The sequence below is a fragment of the Pyricularia pennisetigena genome, chromosome 3 (genome assembly GCF_004337985.1).
Source record: "Pyricularia pennisetigena strain Br36 chromosome 3, whole genome shotgun sequence".
NCBI lineage: Eukaryota > Fungi > Ascomycota > Sordariomycetes > Magnaporthales > Pyriculariaceae > Pyricularia > Pyricularia pennisetigena.
Window position 1 is genome coordinate 1,964,013 of NC_043742.1, and position 13,738 is coordinate 1,977,750.

Sequence of the window (13,738 nt, forward strand, 5' to 3'; positions counted from 1 at the left end):
TTTGAATCACATCGCATGAACTGCAACCAGCACTTTGTTTTTTTTTTCTATCTACAACCTCCAACGGCCTCACAAACATCAAAATGAGGTAGCTTTCTTTAGGAGACGATGACTGGATGGGTCAAGCCACAACTGTTCCGCGACGCCATCCTACTTTCAGTCTTTTCCTGATTGGGTATAAATCAGTCACAAATTCACTAATGGTTTGGCTGTGCGTGCATGGTGTGTGTCTGTCTGTCTGTCTACCTTATAGGACTCGTGGCTCTGGTCATTGCTACCCCCCCTTACGCCGTACGTTCGACCGAAGTTTTGTTTGATGCAGGAGTTCACCTATTTTGAACTCGTGTCACAGTATTTGCCCCATTTACCTACTCAGCTAATGGTATAGTGATAAGCCTGAGACGAATGCTTGTGGGTACGGCGAACTCGGCGAGCCGCACCGTAAGCATGCAAGGCAAGGTATGTGTTTCCTACAAAGGATTAGGTTATGGAGTTTGTGTTTGTCCCTTGAGTATCAGATCAAGGATTGCTTGAATGATGCGACGAGACTGTCCTGGAACCCCTAATTATCAGGCCTAAAGGAAATAAAAATGGCCGCTCACCCAGACCCTCGGGCCAATTCAGTCGCATAACAGAGTTGGGCGCAACGTGCGTTTGAACTATTGTGTTATTCCTAGGGAAGGAAACAAAAGGACTTGACGGATTCAAAGAACCAAGTACCTGACTGTGTAAGTCTAGGGTAAAAGTAGTTCATGACCGCACATTCGCATCAGCGATTTACTTTGCTAACTTACTGATTGATAAGTCAATTTCACGAGCATCACAAGCAGGCAGTGTTTCGCGGGTGGCTTTGGCCTGAATACCTGAGCTTGCTTGATGCATCGGTCTGATCTGTAGTTTCGACAGCACTTGCGTTTATACACTTTTTCTCGCTCGCCCTTTCATGCAGGCGACTGTGCAAAGTCGATCCCCCAGGCTATTTACGCTTTTTTCTTATTTTTATTTGCTTTTCTGCGCCGATTTTCGATGTTTCCGTTCGACCGTGAGCAGCAAAGTGAGCAAGCATAGGTAGGTATCTGTCTCTACCTCAACTAGTTAGATGTCTGTACCTTACCTTACCTTGTACGGCTAGCTACATCTCTATCTATCTTGGCTATCTTACCTGCCCATCCCTCGCAATCGTGTCATGAGTATCATGACTATCATGCCTCAGTCTCAACAACCCAGTGGTGTCCCGAGCCAAAGGCAACAACAGCCTCAGCTACAGATCCAACCACAACAGCAGCAGCAGCAGCAGCAGCAACAACAACCGCAACAACCGCGACGACCTCATGGCCCCCGTCTCTATCACAAAAAGAGTAGGACAGGATGCTTCAGGTGCAAGGGACGTCGTGTTAAGGTAAGAAGCCTAAGAGGTTATATCAATTCAGAAAAACAAGGAAAGCTTGTTCTATTTTACCTTTTGTCGCCTGCGTATTGTATTGTTGCCCCCATGGCGCCGACCGATTCTGAGCGAAGCCTACTCAGGAAATACGATACCGACTGGCTCTACAATCATCAAACTACCCCCGGCTAACATTGAAACCATGACGACATCAAGTGCGATGAGCAAAGACCTGCATGCGGTGGCTGCAGTAGGCACATGGTAGAGTGTGTATATCCTCCTCCGGCCCCTGCTGCCACCGAAGAGCCTAGACGGAATGCATCCATGTCCACCAGGCGTGTACAAAGGCCGAGAACTCGACAGCACTCATCTGACGGTCCAAGTTCTGGCCTGGGCGGCCGTCGCGGGCGGGATACGGGAAGTGGTACGGACAATCCCGCCTCGCTCTCACCCTCGACCTCGAACCAGTCTCCTCAAAGTGCGGGCCATGACGAGCCACAAGATCGCAAACCGTCAATGAGCCATCATGACCATCCCACGTACGATCAAGGGCCGCCTTCATCGCTTCGTCTGTCATCCATAGTACCAAACGTCGACCCCGAGGAAACACTGGACCCTCCCGAGTCCCGCGCCCGGCGGCTGACTGAGTTGCAACTCTTGCATCACTACATATACCAGCAGGCGAAAACTTTCAAACGGGTTCTACCTTATGACAGGACAGAAAAGGATGGAAAACCCTCGGGGCAAGAGACGTTTCTGTGGAGCTATGAGGCCATTGAGATGGCATGGGAGTCGGACGGCATATTATACGCCTTGTTGGCACACTCGGCACTGTGCAAGTGGACAAAGGCGGCCGCGAACTGCAGAGAAAGGAGCCAGAACGACGAAGATTACGAACAGGGCCCCAAGCGCGACCCCGAATGCGTCCGCTGGCTCGAACTGCAGTCGCAGTACCTCTCGATGGCACTCCGTGAGCAACGTCGCGCCGTAGACACGCTCAGCAGAAGCACGGCCGACCTGGTGTGCATGTCGGCCCTCACCATCCTCAGCCACTCGTTCGCGCTCGTCCAGACGTCCCCGACCCGGCCCAGGTGGCAACCGCCGGTCGAGTGGCTGCAGATGGGCCACGGCGCAGGCAAAGTCTTTCAGATCGCAAAGAGCCACATGCAGCTCGACCGCATGGCCAGGTTCCTCACCACACCGCCGCACTTTGACATAAAAGTCATGTTCACCGAGCAAAACATGGCTCCTTTGCTGTGGTTGATTGAGCGGCCCTTCGCGCCGCCCCACGTCGAGCCGTCGCCCTCGGTCATGTCGACGGCATCGTCGTCGCTGGGCTCCATGGAGGCGTTCAAGACTAGCAACAGCAACAGTCCCGTCCGCAGCTTGATGGAAATCAAGATGGCAGCGTCTGGCCCATCCACGCCGCCCGAGTTTGATCCCGAAGGGCCGGACACCGAGCTTCAAGACGAAGCTATCAAGGTATATCATCGCGTGTTGATGTACATTGGGGTAAGTCTCATATCTTGACAAAACGCAAGAAAAAAAAAAAAAAAAAAAAAAGCTTTGTTTTTCTAACGTCACATGGATAAAAAAAAAACACAGTGGGTAGAGCGTGCCATACATGCACACCACACGGCCGACGAGCCCCTGTTCGCCGTGTGCCGCCGCTTCGGGGCCTTTGCCGTCTGGACGCCGCCCGCCTTTCAAGAATTCCTCATCCAGCGCCGGCCGCGGGCCCTTGTCATCCTGGCGTACTTTTTCAGCCTCTGGATCCCCTTTCACGAGATCTGGCTGATTGGCAGCGCGGGCTTCGATCAGCTCAAGGCCATCCGTGAGGAGCTGCCGCCCCGGTGGCGGCAGAAGCTCGACGGCGTGGCGGAGAAGTATGGCGTTCCCTGACACGCATTGCCCCTAGGAGCAAAACTTCGATCCAATAACACTTTGGCCTTTTTTTTATATATATAAATATATTTTTTTAATATGGTTGGTTGAAACGTTGCATTTTGGAGGTGTTTCAAGGACTGAACTAACTGGCTTGTGCGGTTGGGCGTGCGGCGCGTTCTTTTTGTTTTGTGAACCAGAACCGATCCGGAATGCAAAGACTTTGCGTGCCCTGGGGGCACCTGTAATGATCCGTTAATACCCACTCGTTTGTTGATTCTTTTTTTTTTTTTTCTGCTTCTTTTCCAGTGTACAAATGGTTTCTGCGTGTAATGGTCATGAAGCCGATCTTGTGTTTTATCAATTAAGCAGGATGAGCGGTGTAATCGGTAGACTGTACATGAAGAATTAAATGGTACTTTGACGCCCATCATATGCTTGTCAACCACCACCCGCGTACCCCGTCTCAGAGCCCATAACATGCCCCTGCTCCTTTTGCACTCTGATTCGACGACAGGTATCGTGGGATATATTGGTTTTGAAAGATTCGGCCCATCCTTTTTAATAGAATTTTATCAGCGCCCAAATGGGATACAACCCTCCTTCGTTGTCCAGCCCATCGTAGACATCTCAATCCCAAGCAAAAACTCCGTCGCTGTGCGGGTTGTCATTCGTATCAAGTCTAGTAAACCGAGGGAAAATAATGGGCTGAAAAAAGTGCATCAATACGATAAGAGAGGCAAAATAAAGAAAATGGAAAACGACAACAAGAAAATATTGGGTGACCCAAGCTCATTCACCCTGACGGCTTCGCCCCTCCCATTTGGCATTGATCCAAATGGTGGGCATGCTCGCTTCCATCTTAGGACATGTGGGTAACAAGACGGTAGAGTATTAGAGGAGAAATGCTGGTAATGAGGGGATTTGATGAGAAAGAAAAAAGATATTCAACCCCTCCCGTATACCAGAGAATTCGGAGCCTGGTATCAAAACCCACCAAGCAACTATGCACTAGTTGCAGCCGTTGATGTTGCACCGCTTGTTGAAGTGGTCTCAAACTTCAAATCTTCCATTTCGCACCAGTTGTTGATGTTCTGTACAAGCCAATTCATGTTAGCAGGAGCTTCTCGCCATTGCGAACCATTCCCACCTGCGGAGGGATCTCCACCAGTAGTAGTAAGGAATAAAAAAAAAAAAAAATAAAAAAAAAAAAAAAACTTACGATGCAACTCAAATACTTGCACCAGCTGCACTTTTGGTGCACGACATAAAAGTTGTTGAGGAGCAGGATGAAACCAATGGTGACGATGACTAGCGCGCCGGCACGGATCAGCCACCACGCCCACCATAGCGGCTTACGACCCTTGAAGAAGCCGATCGGGTTCTTATAAAACGGAGGGGCGGTCTGGCTGTCCTGGCCCGAGGTGACGCTCGCATAGGGGGGCGAGTCGACGCCGATGCGGCGGCGCAGCGAGTTCGGAGAGTGGAGCAGACACACGCCCAGTCCGAGGCCCATGAGGAAGCCGCCAATGTGGGAAAAGTTGTCCAAGCCCGGGAGCAGGCCCAGGACGAACGAGATGGCAATGTCGAGAAAGATGAAGAGCAGATCCTTGACAGGGTTCTTGCGGTCTTTCCACGAGTAGAGAAGATCGATAAGGGTCAGCGCGATGACGCCAAAGAGCGAGCCCGACGCGCCGGTCGAGGGCGTACCCGCGCCTGCATAGTTGCCTCCCAACACAAAGCCAAAGATTCCAGCGCTCATGTAGACGAGGAAGAAGCGGATGGAGCCGATGGCCTGCTCCATCTCGCGACCCAGGGTCAATTGCAGCAGCATGTTGAAGCCGATGTGAATCAAGCCTGCGTGCATGAATATGGGCGTGATGAAACGGAACCACTGATTCGGCTGGTCATCTTTGTCGGGGCCCGGTTGGCCATTTTTGCCCGTACGCTCACCGTACTTGGGCTCGGGGACACCATCGAAACCGCATAGCTGCGACAAGGTGCAAGCCGGAGCCTGCGTGGTCATGTTGGGGCAGGGCCATGAGATAACATTTGGGGAGTCTTGGACGCCATCGACATTGTGCATGCAGGGCATGTAGCGCGCGCCCATGTTGATGAGAACGTAGGGTGTCGGGCCAATCATTGGGTTGAACTGAGGCCTGATCATGATCGGGGAGCCCGTTAATTGCGCTGTTGAGAGGCGGGATGGGAAAATTGGTCAATTCTTGTGCGATTTTGCTTCGTTTTAGAGGGTAGATTTGTGAGATATGACATACCATTCTTGACAATCTCCCCAACGAAAACGGCACTCTGTATTATGAAAAATGTCCAGCAGACCCATGCGACCTTCTGCTTGCCGCTGGTCAACATGCCCAGCTCGCCGAACCTAATCTTCTGCTTCATCGACTTGCCGCGGCCGACCCCTCCGGGACCACCCGCAGCCGCACCAGGCATGCCACCCTCGGGGTCGTCAACATGGCTGCCATGTTGCTGTTTATGTCGATCCAATCGCTCCTGCAGGGGTATGTCGTCGCGCGAGGCCATCGGATCCGAATCCTGCCTTTGGAAAGTGCCACCGCCATAGTATCCCGTGTCTGGCTGCTGCTGTGACCTGCCATTCTGGCCCGCGGGCATCTGTGTTCTTTGGCCGTTCATTGGATAGGCATTGTCGTCGAAGACGCTATCAAACGGCGAGTTTCCGTTTACTGGCTGTTGTTGTTGTTGTTGGTTCGGCCTGCCATTTCCCGGACCCAAGTACTGCTGTGACGAGTACGCCGGCGGTTCGGGGTAGCTCACGGTCGACGGTGCACCGCCGTAGGCTGAGTATGGTGACGGTGTTTGTGACGGATCTGGTCGCGAACCTTTGTTATTGTAGTAGTTGTTGGGATCCATGTTTGTTGGGTTTTGGTGAAAGTAGAATTTGGCAAGGAGACGCCCCGAAGCGAGCGCCCCAAGATTTGGGTATTAAGGGAGGTAAATTAGCGCTGGGCCGGGAGGCTGAGTACGATACGATCCGAGTGTCACGGTCGAGCTTGGCTAAGTAAGTGGCTGGCCAGGGTGGTTTCGTTTGAATTCGTGGTCGGGGCGAAGGTGAAGACGCGATTATTTGTTTTTGATTTGTGTCCGCTATGTCTTCTCTCTTTGTACCGGTTTCTTTGATTTTTCTTCGGCGTAGATCGTTTACCCAAGCGGAATGGAGCGAAATGCGAGTCAAGGGGGTCTAGCAGGGAAAAATCAATGTTGGTTGCTGAATTACCATGCAACAACCCAAGGATACCTGCTCTTGTCAAAAAAAGCACAACACACTCGAGCGGGCGCCAGGCACTGACTGGGGGCGTCAAGTTCCCAACCCAAACTAGACCGGGTGGTGCAGTAATTGTGGGGTGAATTACCCCAAGAGGTAGGTACTTGACCTTGCTGTAGGTACGGCACACACTCAGACACGCGCAACCGTTGCACTAAAGGCCTAGTCGCAACGACTTGCCTTGTCACAATTATTTTAGCAGGTTTTGTTCGTGACTCCGTGTTTTGTAAAGTCGCAAGTTGATTCAATCAACGGGCCAAAAAAATGGCTGAGTGGATAATCAAAGTGATTGACTTGGGGCGAGTGAGTGATCCGGGTGAGGATAATAAAGATTGACCCTGAAAGCACAAAAGGTGGGATGAGTGGGTTCAAGACTTCATCCGAAAGATGTCCGTCGATAATCAACACGAGGGGACACGAATATATTAGAAACAATACGAAGAGTGGTAGTTGAATTGTTGACCAAGAGGGTGAGGCGCAGCGATAGTAATTGATGTGTACCTACGAGACTTGAATGGGTTCCCTCTCCTGATCGTTTGCATGCTACGGTTTGCCCAGACGGATCGTGGTGTGGGGGGTCAGCTCCATCCGGCTGCAGGTTTTTGAATAGGCGCAAGAGGCGATGCAGGGCGAGGGGTGGACAAACCCAAAACCAGAACATCCGCCAAAGCCGCTAGGTAGTGGGCATAAGAGGCCCGTGCACCGCAATGCACCGCCCTCCTTTATAGTGGAGCGGTTCGTCACTGCGGAATGGCGCTGACGTCGCTTTTGGCTGAGGTAGAAAGGGAATTGATGAGGGATCTTCGGCTTTTTGACTGATCTACCACAGTGCACAACACAACTGTCTTAAGCCACCTGAACGGACCTGAAGGGCAAGGATGGCTGTGCAACAAACACCCCGTGACCGTCCACTTGACTCATATAATTTAATAATTCGATTTGGATGTATAATGATAAATTTATTAAGTACAGCAGAAAAAACTTCAGGTTTCAATATGGCGACGTTGATCGAATTACAAGACCGGTAATGAGCTTCTATAAAAGCATAGCCCCTATGAATAATGTCAAAGTTTCTAGACTAAGGTAAGCGTGCATACTGGTGGTACATGAGCGGGAAAGTATGCTCAGTAATCCATCTCGAACAAACTTGAAGGAAGACGAGGTCAGAGCCAATGGTAGAAAACACAACAGTCTGACTCGAGCCCGTTGGAGATTCCCGTGGTGTAATCGATCGATCAAACATAAAGATCAGCTTTAAGAGAGTCTGTACCGCAATCAACTCGAGTAAACTGGATACTGCCAAGCGTATCCTGCCAACATATTGCCATTATCTGTTTTGTTTAAAAAGACTCCATCCGTACGCGATAAAAAGCACCTCATACTAAAATGGCCAGTCTCGAAACTCATCAAAATATAGACATCCAATTGCTACTCTAATTCCCTCTAGACTAGATGCAAACAACTCTATCATGTCCTGGACCTAGATGCAATAAACCGCATCCCACATCTGTTGTACATTCATCATCGAATTCAAGGAACCACACGTAAATAGATCCTCACATCCCCTACCCAAAATGCCGCCTACTGCCATTCGGCATCAACCTCCTCAAACTTGTCCAGGAACGCCCGGAAGAACTTGACACCCAACCCGGGGTCGAGCGCGCCCGTGGTAGCCCTGACGCTGTGCATGCTGAGCTGGGGCAGGCCAGCGTCCGCGCTCCGGACGCCCATGGCGCTACTCAGCGAAGGGCCGACAGTGCCGCCGCTCCGACTGTCGTTGCGGATCATAAACGTCTGGTTGACGCAGCCCGACAGCTGAGCGACCCGGTCCAGGATCGCCGTCGACACCGGGTCCGTCGTCATGTGGCCGTTGGAGTCGGCACAGACCGCCACGCCCACGTTGAGCCGCGGCGCGTGGCCCGCCAGGTACTTGTCCAGAAAGTTGGGGTGCGCCGCATGCGTCACGTCGGCCGACACCAGAAACGAGTTGGCGTACGTCCTCCCAACGACCCCAGGCCCGAAAGTGGTCTTGCCGTCCGAGGCCTCCGTGAGGGCCTCAACGGCCCGCTCAATCACGATCGGGAGGAGGTTGGATTTGGCGCCCTGTTTGAGCAGACTGCCAATCTCCTCGTCGTCGAAGAGCGCCACGAGCTTGATCTGGCCAGACTTGTCGTCGTCCGAGGCGCAGAGGAGCCCCTGCAGCGCCGCCCAGCTGCAGAGCTTGTCATCGATGCGGCCGGCGAAGATGAACTCCTTGTCCAGACCGCCAACCGTCGCGGGCTGCAGGTCAAAGAGCTCGAGCTCCCAGTTGACGATCTCGGCTGAGGACTTGAGACCCAGCTGCGACGTGATGAGCTTGACCAGCTTGGGCGGTTGGGAGGACGCAAAGGAGCCGGCAGGGCCGCCACCCAGGTAAGGTTTGACGTCGCCTGATTCTGCTGCAGTTGCGGCGATGGAGCCTGCCGAAAAGAGGTCCGAGTTATCGAGTCCAATAATGGGTACGGCCTGAGTCTCCTTGTTGTTCGTGCCCATCATGCCGACGCCAAAGTGCGGCGCCAGCGTTGGCACCCTGGCGATGGGCCAGTCCACCTTGACGAGCTTGGTGCTCGTCTTGCCCGTGCTGGGATCACGGACGATGACCCTGCCGCCGATGGATAGGTCGCGGTCCCACCAAGTCTCGTTCAGGGCGCCGGCGTAGGGGGCAACCCCGAGTTGCAGATAGCCAGCCCGGTTGGGCTTGGAGCTCACGGGCTTGAGCTTGGCAGTCAGGGCGTCGATGTGACCAGCAATCATCGCGACACCGTTGCCGGGCTTGTAAGCCTTTCCGACTGCAAAGGCAACCAGAGAGGAAGCATTACGTGTCACATAGTACTTGCCGCCTGGGCGAATTTTGCCCGTCCAGTCGGCACGGGCAGAGAGCTGGGGTTGCGATTGTGAAACTGGTTAACTGGGTGACATTTGACGCGTAGCAGTAGGACGTCTTGTAACTCACCTCGGTGTATCCTGCCGCACCGAGCTTGCCCTTGAAATAATCAACGGCATGGAAGATGGTCGGGTTCTCAGTCAGGAAATCGGTAAATGGCTTGGTGAAAGCCTCCGGGCGAGCTTCAGCGACGGAGCAAATGGCGCATTCGTTCTTGTTGACCACCTTGTGCACAGCGTACGGCAGCTGGACCATGCATTTGATGCAGATCTGCAGGCCTCGGCGTTGGGCCTCGCGACCTACATCGCCAGCAATGTAGTACCGCATCTCGGGGGTGGGCTGGTCCATGGGGGAGTCCATGCTGACGTCTGTCGCTGTCGAGCTGGGCGTTACCGTCGGCGAAATTGCGGCGGCAGTAGCAGTTGCAGCGGAGCTCGTCGCCGAGCTGGCCAAGGATGCAGCACGGAGAGACAGGTTTGAGGCGCGAGCGCGGAGGAAGTCGGGCGTGTGTCTGGTCATTGCTCGGCGGAGTTGCGAGATGGGAGATTCGTGCACGTTCAGCGGGGAGTCGAAGAGGAAGAGTTCGGTCTTGTTATACATGACAGATTTGCATGTGAGCAATTGATTGCCTTAGGAACCTACAGTAGTCCGATTGGGGGGGCGTGGGTGAGTGGGTAGCTACCTCAGGTGAAGGTTAAGTAAGGTAGGTAGCTTGTATGCTGAGTAGGCAAGTAGACAAGTAATTGGAAGATTCGAAGTGAGAAAGGTGTTCCTGGTTGGAACAAGGGTTGTTCGGTTCAAAGCGCGAAGCTTATCTTCTGGGGAAACTGGAGGGACACTTGATAACCTCAGTTGAATGTCTCGAAAATGAGTCGTCGCACACCATGTCAGCACTGATCACTGCGGTATCGGCGCCAAGCTAAGCGTTGCCAGGGCGGCAATCGATGATGGTTTGGGGTGCGGGTGTGGGCTGCAGGGGTATAGTGCTGATCACCAGTGGAGGTGGAGCTGGAGCTATGCAAATGTCAATGCCATAGGCTGGAGCTCGAAACACCAAGATTTGAAATCTACCATATAGTAAGTTGACATGGCATTAGTTTGATCCTACAATGGATGTCCTTGCCGGAGAGAATCTCCGATTTCTGAAAGCTTGGAAGCAATAATCACCCTCGGATTTCACAAAATGATTGTCTTTTGCATGTTGGATCCTTCTCGATCATGCATTTCGATTTTTCCCCCCGGTACTGGACTCGCAGAGACCAAGACTTGAGCCGAGCTGTTGGTCAAAACTTGAAAGATTCGCATTTTTCCTTGACAACCTCGCCAGTCTCGCCAGGCGCTACGAAAATCAAGTGAGGTAGTAACAGAGACGTGGTAAATACCAACTACAACCAGGAAACACCTCACCCCAATCAATGCCTTAAATGGCGCAGGCTATGCTTTTTTTTTTTTTTTCCCGAATACAAACTACACGAAGCAAACCTGTCGAAGACCTACAGTCGCCTGCCATTCTTCGAAAGCAGATGCTTGCCCAGTCTTTGTGGCTGCGTCCCTGGTGGACCGAATGCTTTAGTAACTGTTCATGAAGTCAAATCGACAACAAACATGCCCCCGGGCATAGACGCTTCTTGACTACACGGCCATGGTTATCATCCAACTGAGCGACATAACGGTTTACTTTACCGAGTTGTATGCTGTCCCCAACACGTTCCGCGTACCTGATATGTCCCACCAAACTGACTGGTAAGAAAGAGTCACACCGAAAACGACAGCTTCCAACAACATGGAGATCGAGCGTAAGACTCCTCGTCGCCACTGATGGTCTCCTACTGGTTGTGTAACGTCCAAACAGCCTCGGCCGACCTATGATCAAGATATTGCATATGAAATTCTGTCGACAAGGACACCATCATCAGCAAGTCCATCCAAAAACTTGATGCTGTGCTTCTCTCTAGTGGTTTCACTGATCGAAGTGTAAAAGATCCCAAGTTTGGCTCATTTTAGATCCCCATTGCAACTGCATCAAAGATGCAATGTAGCGTTTATAAGAGGGCCGCTTTGAAATGGCAGGAGAGACCGGCGACTAGGATGACAGAGGGCCGGTTCAGCATGTCAATGGAAACCGCCGCCAGCTTAGCAGCAATCACTGTGCTCATTTACCAAGTCAATCCAAATCAGCATTGACACCGAGACACAGAAGACCTCAACTTCTGTCTCCTTCATAACCATGGGAACTAGGAGGCCAAAACTGCCACGATCGCTTGAAGCAATAAAGGAAGAAAAAAACATTTGATGCGACTCCAATTAAGAGACCCTCACCGTCTATTCGCCCCAAGTTGGTAATTAACCACCCTCGCCCAGGCGTTCGACCAAGCGAGCGTGAGGATGGGAGGATCTCGAAAATAATCTGGGAGACTTCGTGTTCAATTTTATCCGCGATAGAAATCCCATCGTTCAGATCCACGGGATTTTTTGTCCTTGCCGGTAGTCTCGACACAGGAGAATATCATTATGATCCTCGCCGACGAATAGCTTCTTATTAAAAGCCGCCTACGTTCAAGACTCGTAGGTAGGGATCTGGTTAGGGACCTCGCTAGTGACCCGGCTCACTGGGGCCTGTCCAGGACGACTCTTGCTAGCTTTTCGTGCTGCTTTACGTTTGGCCCTATTCTCTTTCCGTTTGGCCCTATGCTCTTTCCAGTTATTATGAAGGTTAATGTACCCGTCCCAGATCGCCATAGCAACAACAGCGGCATGTCTTCTAAGACCATCAATAGTCTTATCCAGGACTCCACTATGATACCCCGTTGGACTACCTGTTGGAACCAAAAGACATTATTAGTATCTACATTGATTGATATAGTTTTTGCAAAAAAAGACCTGCTAGATTTATTCTGCTGCTTAGAGGCGTGGACACAAAGATGCTGATTTTACCTGGGTTGGATTTCTGCTTTTTTGCTTTCTTTTTCTTTTTGTCTCCTGGGCCGGCCCTGCGTTTCAAAGCTTTATTTTCAACAGATCTGGCTGAGTTCAGATGGCAGGCCTGCTGGCCAAAACAGGGAAATACATTGGAAGTTGATTGCGATTCTGATTTGCCGTCGACGTGCGTTGGAATAGCGTCAAGATCCCGGGCTGCTTCAATAGGACGGATCCGGTCCGCAAATGATTCTGTTGGGAGGGCGACGGTGAAATGTGCTAGAATTAGGAAGGCGAACGGTGTTATAAGCTGCATGGCCGAATTATTTTGGCATTACTTATTGGGTAAAATGTAGGAAAAGAGGAACACGAAAAAAAAGAGGTAGAAAGAGAAGACCGAAAAGAAAGATGTGAATATTCAAGACGCCCCTTTTCGGGGTTAATAGAACAATATTAAGCTATACTAACTTTAGAAATGTGATTATCCGGAGAAGCGGGCAAATCCGGACCACAAACCCATGACTTAAAAGGGCACACAGCCTTAAAGTCTTGCAGGCTCCAATGTTGCAAAGACGAGCCCGTGACAGCCAGTCATGTAGCTTTATACAAAATAGGTACCTTTTGCAAACATCCAACATCATGATGGTTGTTAAAATAGCCGCAGCAGCCGCGTTTAGCGGGCATCATGTTTCGGATAGGAATATCGGGATCCGGGTCAGATGCATGACAACGGTGGTAATAGCCGCATCCCTAATTCGCTATGCCCCTTAACAAGGGCGGGTAGACCAGGAACATGAATCTATAGCACACAAGGGACGCAAGCCGCACAGCCTAAAGACCATGGGACTTCAAGTACATCTAAGCATTTATAAAACATAAAAACTACGGTAGAAGCAGCTCGCCAACTATAACGCTTGCATTTCTACACTTAGTGAACCATCTCTGACTACAACTGCTGAGCGAGGCCTGTCCAGCAGACAGACAAGATGCTGAGACACACTTTCAAAAAAAAGAGTGAGGATGCAAGTAACGCTCGCCGATAAAGTGTCTAACATAGGGCGATTACAATAAACGCGTCAAAATTTGCTAATTATTGTTGCTCGAGCTTACGACGCAACCTGCCAACTGTGGGACAGAAGTCCACGTGCTGAACAATTTTGCCGGGAAGGGAAAAAAAAAGAAAGCAAAAAGAAACAGAAAAAAGAATAAAATAGACATCATCAACGGGGGTTTCCTTGGAAGAGACTCCTGTTGCTACAATTGAGTCGGTCACTCATAGTAGACTTGGGTACCAAGATTCTCCAGTGATCAAGGTTTATACCTGGAA

The 13,738-nt window shown here is 51.2% G+C and overlaps 4 protein-coding genes across 4 annotated transcripts; 1 reads left to right on the forward strand and 3 right to left on the reverse strand.

Moving 5' to 3' along the window:
• Window positions 1–1,186: 1,186 nt before the first annotated feature.
• Window positions 1,187–3,286, forward strand: PpBr36_02445 (uncharacterized protein; the record flags this gene model as incomplete). Its single annotated transcript, XM_029889626.1, has 3 exons — window positions 1,187–1,399; window positions 1,601–2,896; window positions 2,990–3,286. The coding sequence occupies 3 exons, from the start codon at window positions 1,187–1,189 to the stop codon at window positions 3,284–3,286; spliced, it is 1,806 nt and encodes a 601-aa protein (XP_029753240.1).
• Window positions 3,287–4,272: 986 nt separating this feature from the next.
• Window positions 4,273–6,160, reverse strand: PpBr36_02446 (uncharacterized protein; the record flags this gene model as incomplete). Its single annotated transcript, XM_029889627.1, has 3 exons — window positions 4,273–4,362; window positions 4,491–5,458; window positions 5,545–6,160. 3 exons carry the CDS (start codon window positions 6,158–6,160, stop codon window positions 4,273–4,275), a joined length of 1,674 nt encoding a protein of 557 aa, XP_029753241.1.
• A 1,993-nt stretch (window positions 6,161–8,153) lies between these two features.
• On the reverse strand, window positions 8,154–10,095 carry PpBr36_02447 (uncharacterized protein; the record flags this gene model as incomplete). Its single annotated transcript, XM_029889628.1, has 2 exons — window positions 8,154–9,491; window positions 9,565–10,095. 2 exons carry the CDS (start codon window positions 10,093–10,095, stop codon window positions 8,154–8,156), a joined length of 1,869 nt encoding a protein of 622 aa, XP_029753242.1.
• A 1,956-nt stretch (window positions 10,096–12,051) lies between these two features.
• On the reverse strand, window positions 12,052–12,727 carry PpBr36_02448 (uncharacterized protein; the record flags this gene model as incomplete). The annotated part of the gene is made up of 2 exons (XM_029889629.1): window positions 12,052–12,311; window positions 12,430–12,727. The coding sequence occupies 2 exons, from the start codon at window positions 12,725–12,727 to the stop codon at window positions 12,052–12,054; spliced, it is 558 nt and encodes a 185-aa protein (XP_029753243.1).
• Window positions 12,728–13,738: the final 1,011 nt, after the last annotated feature.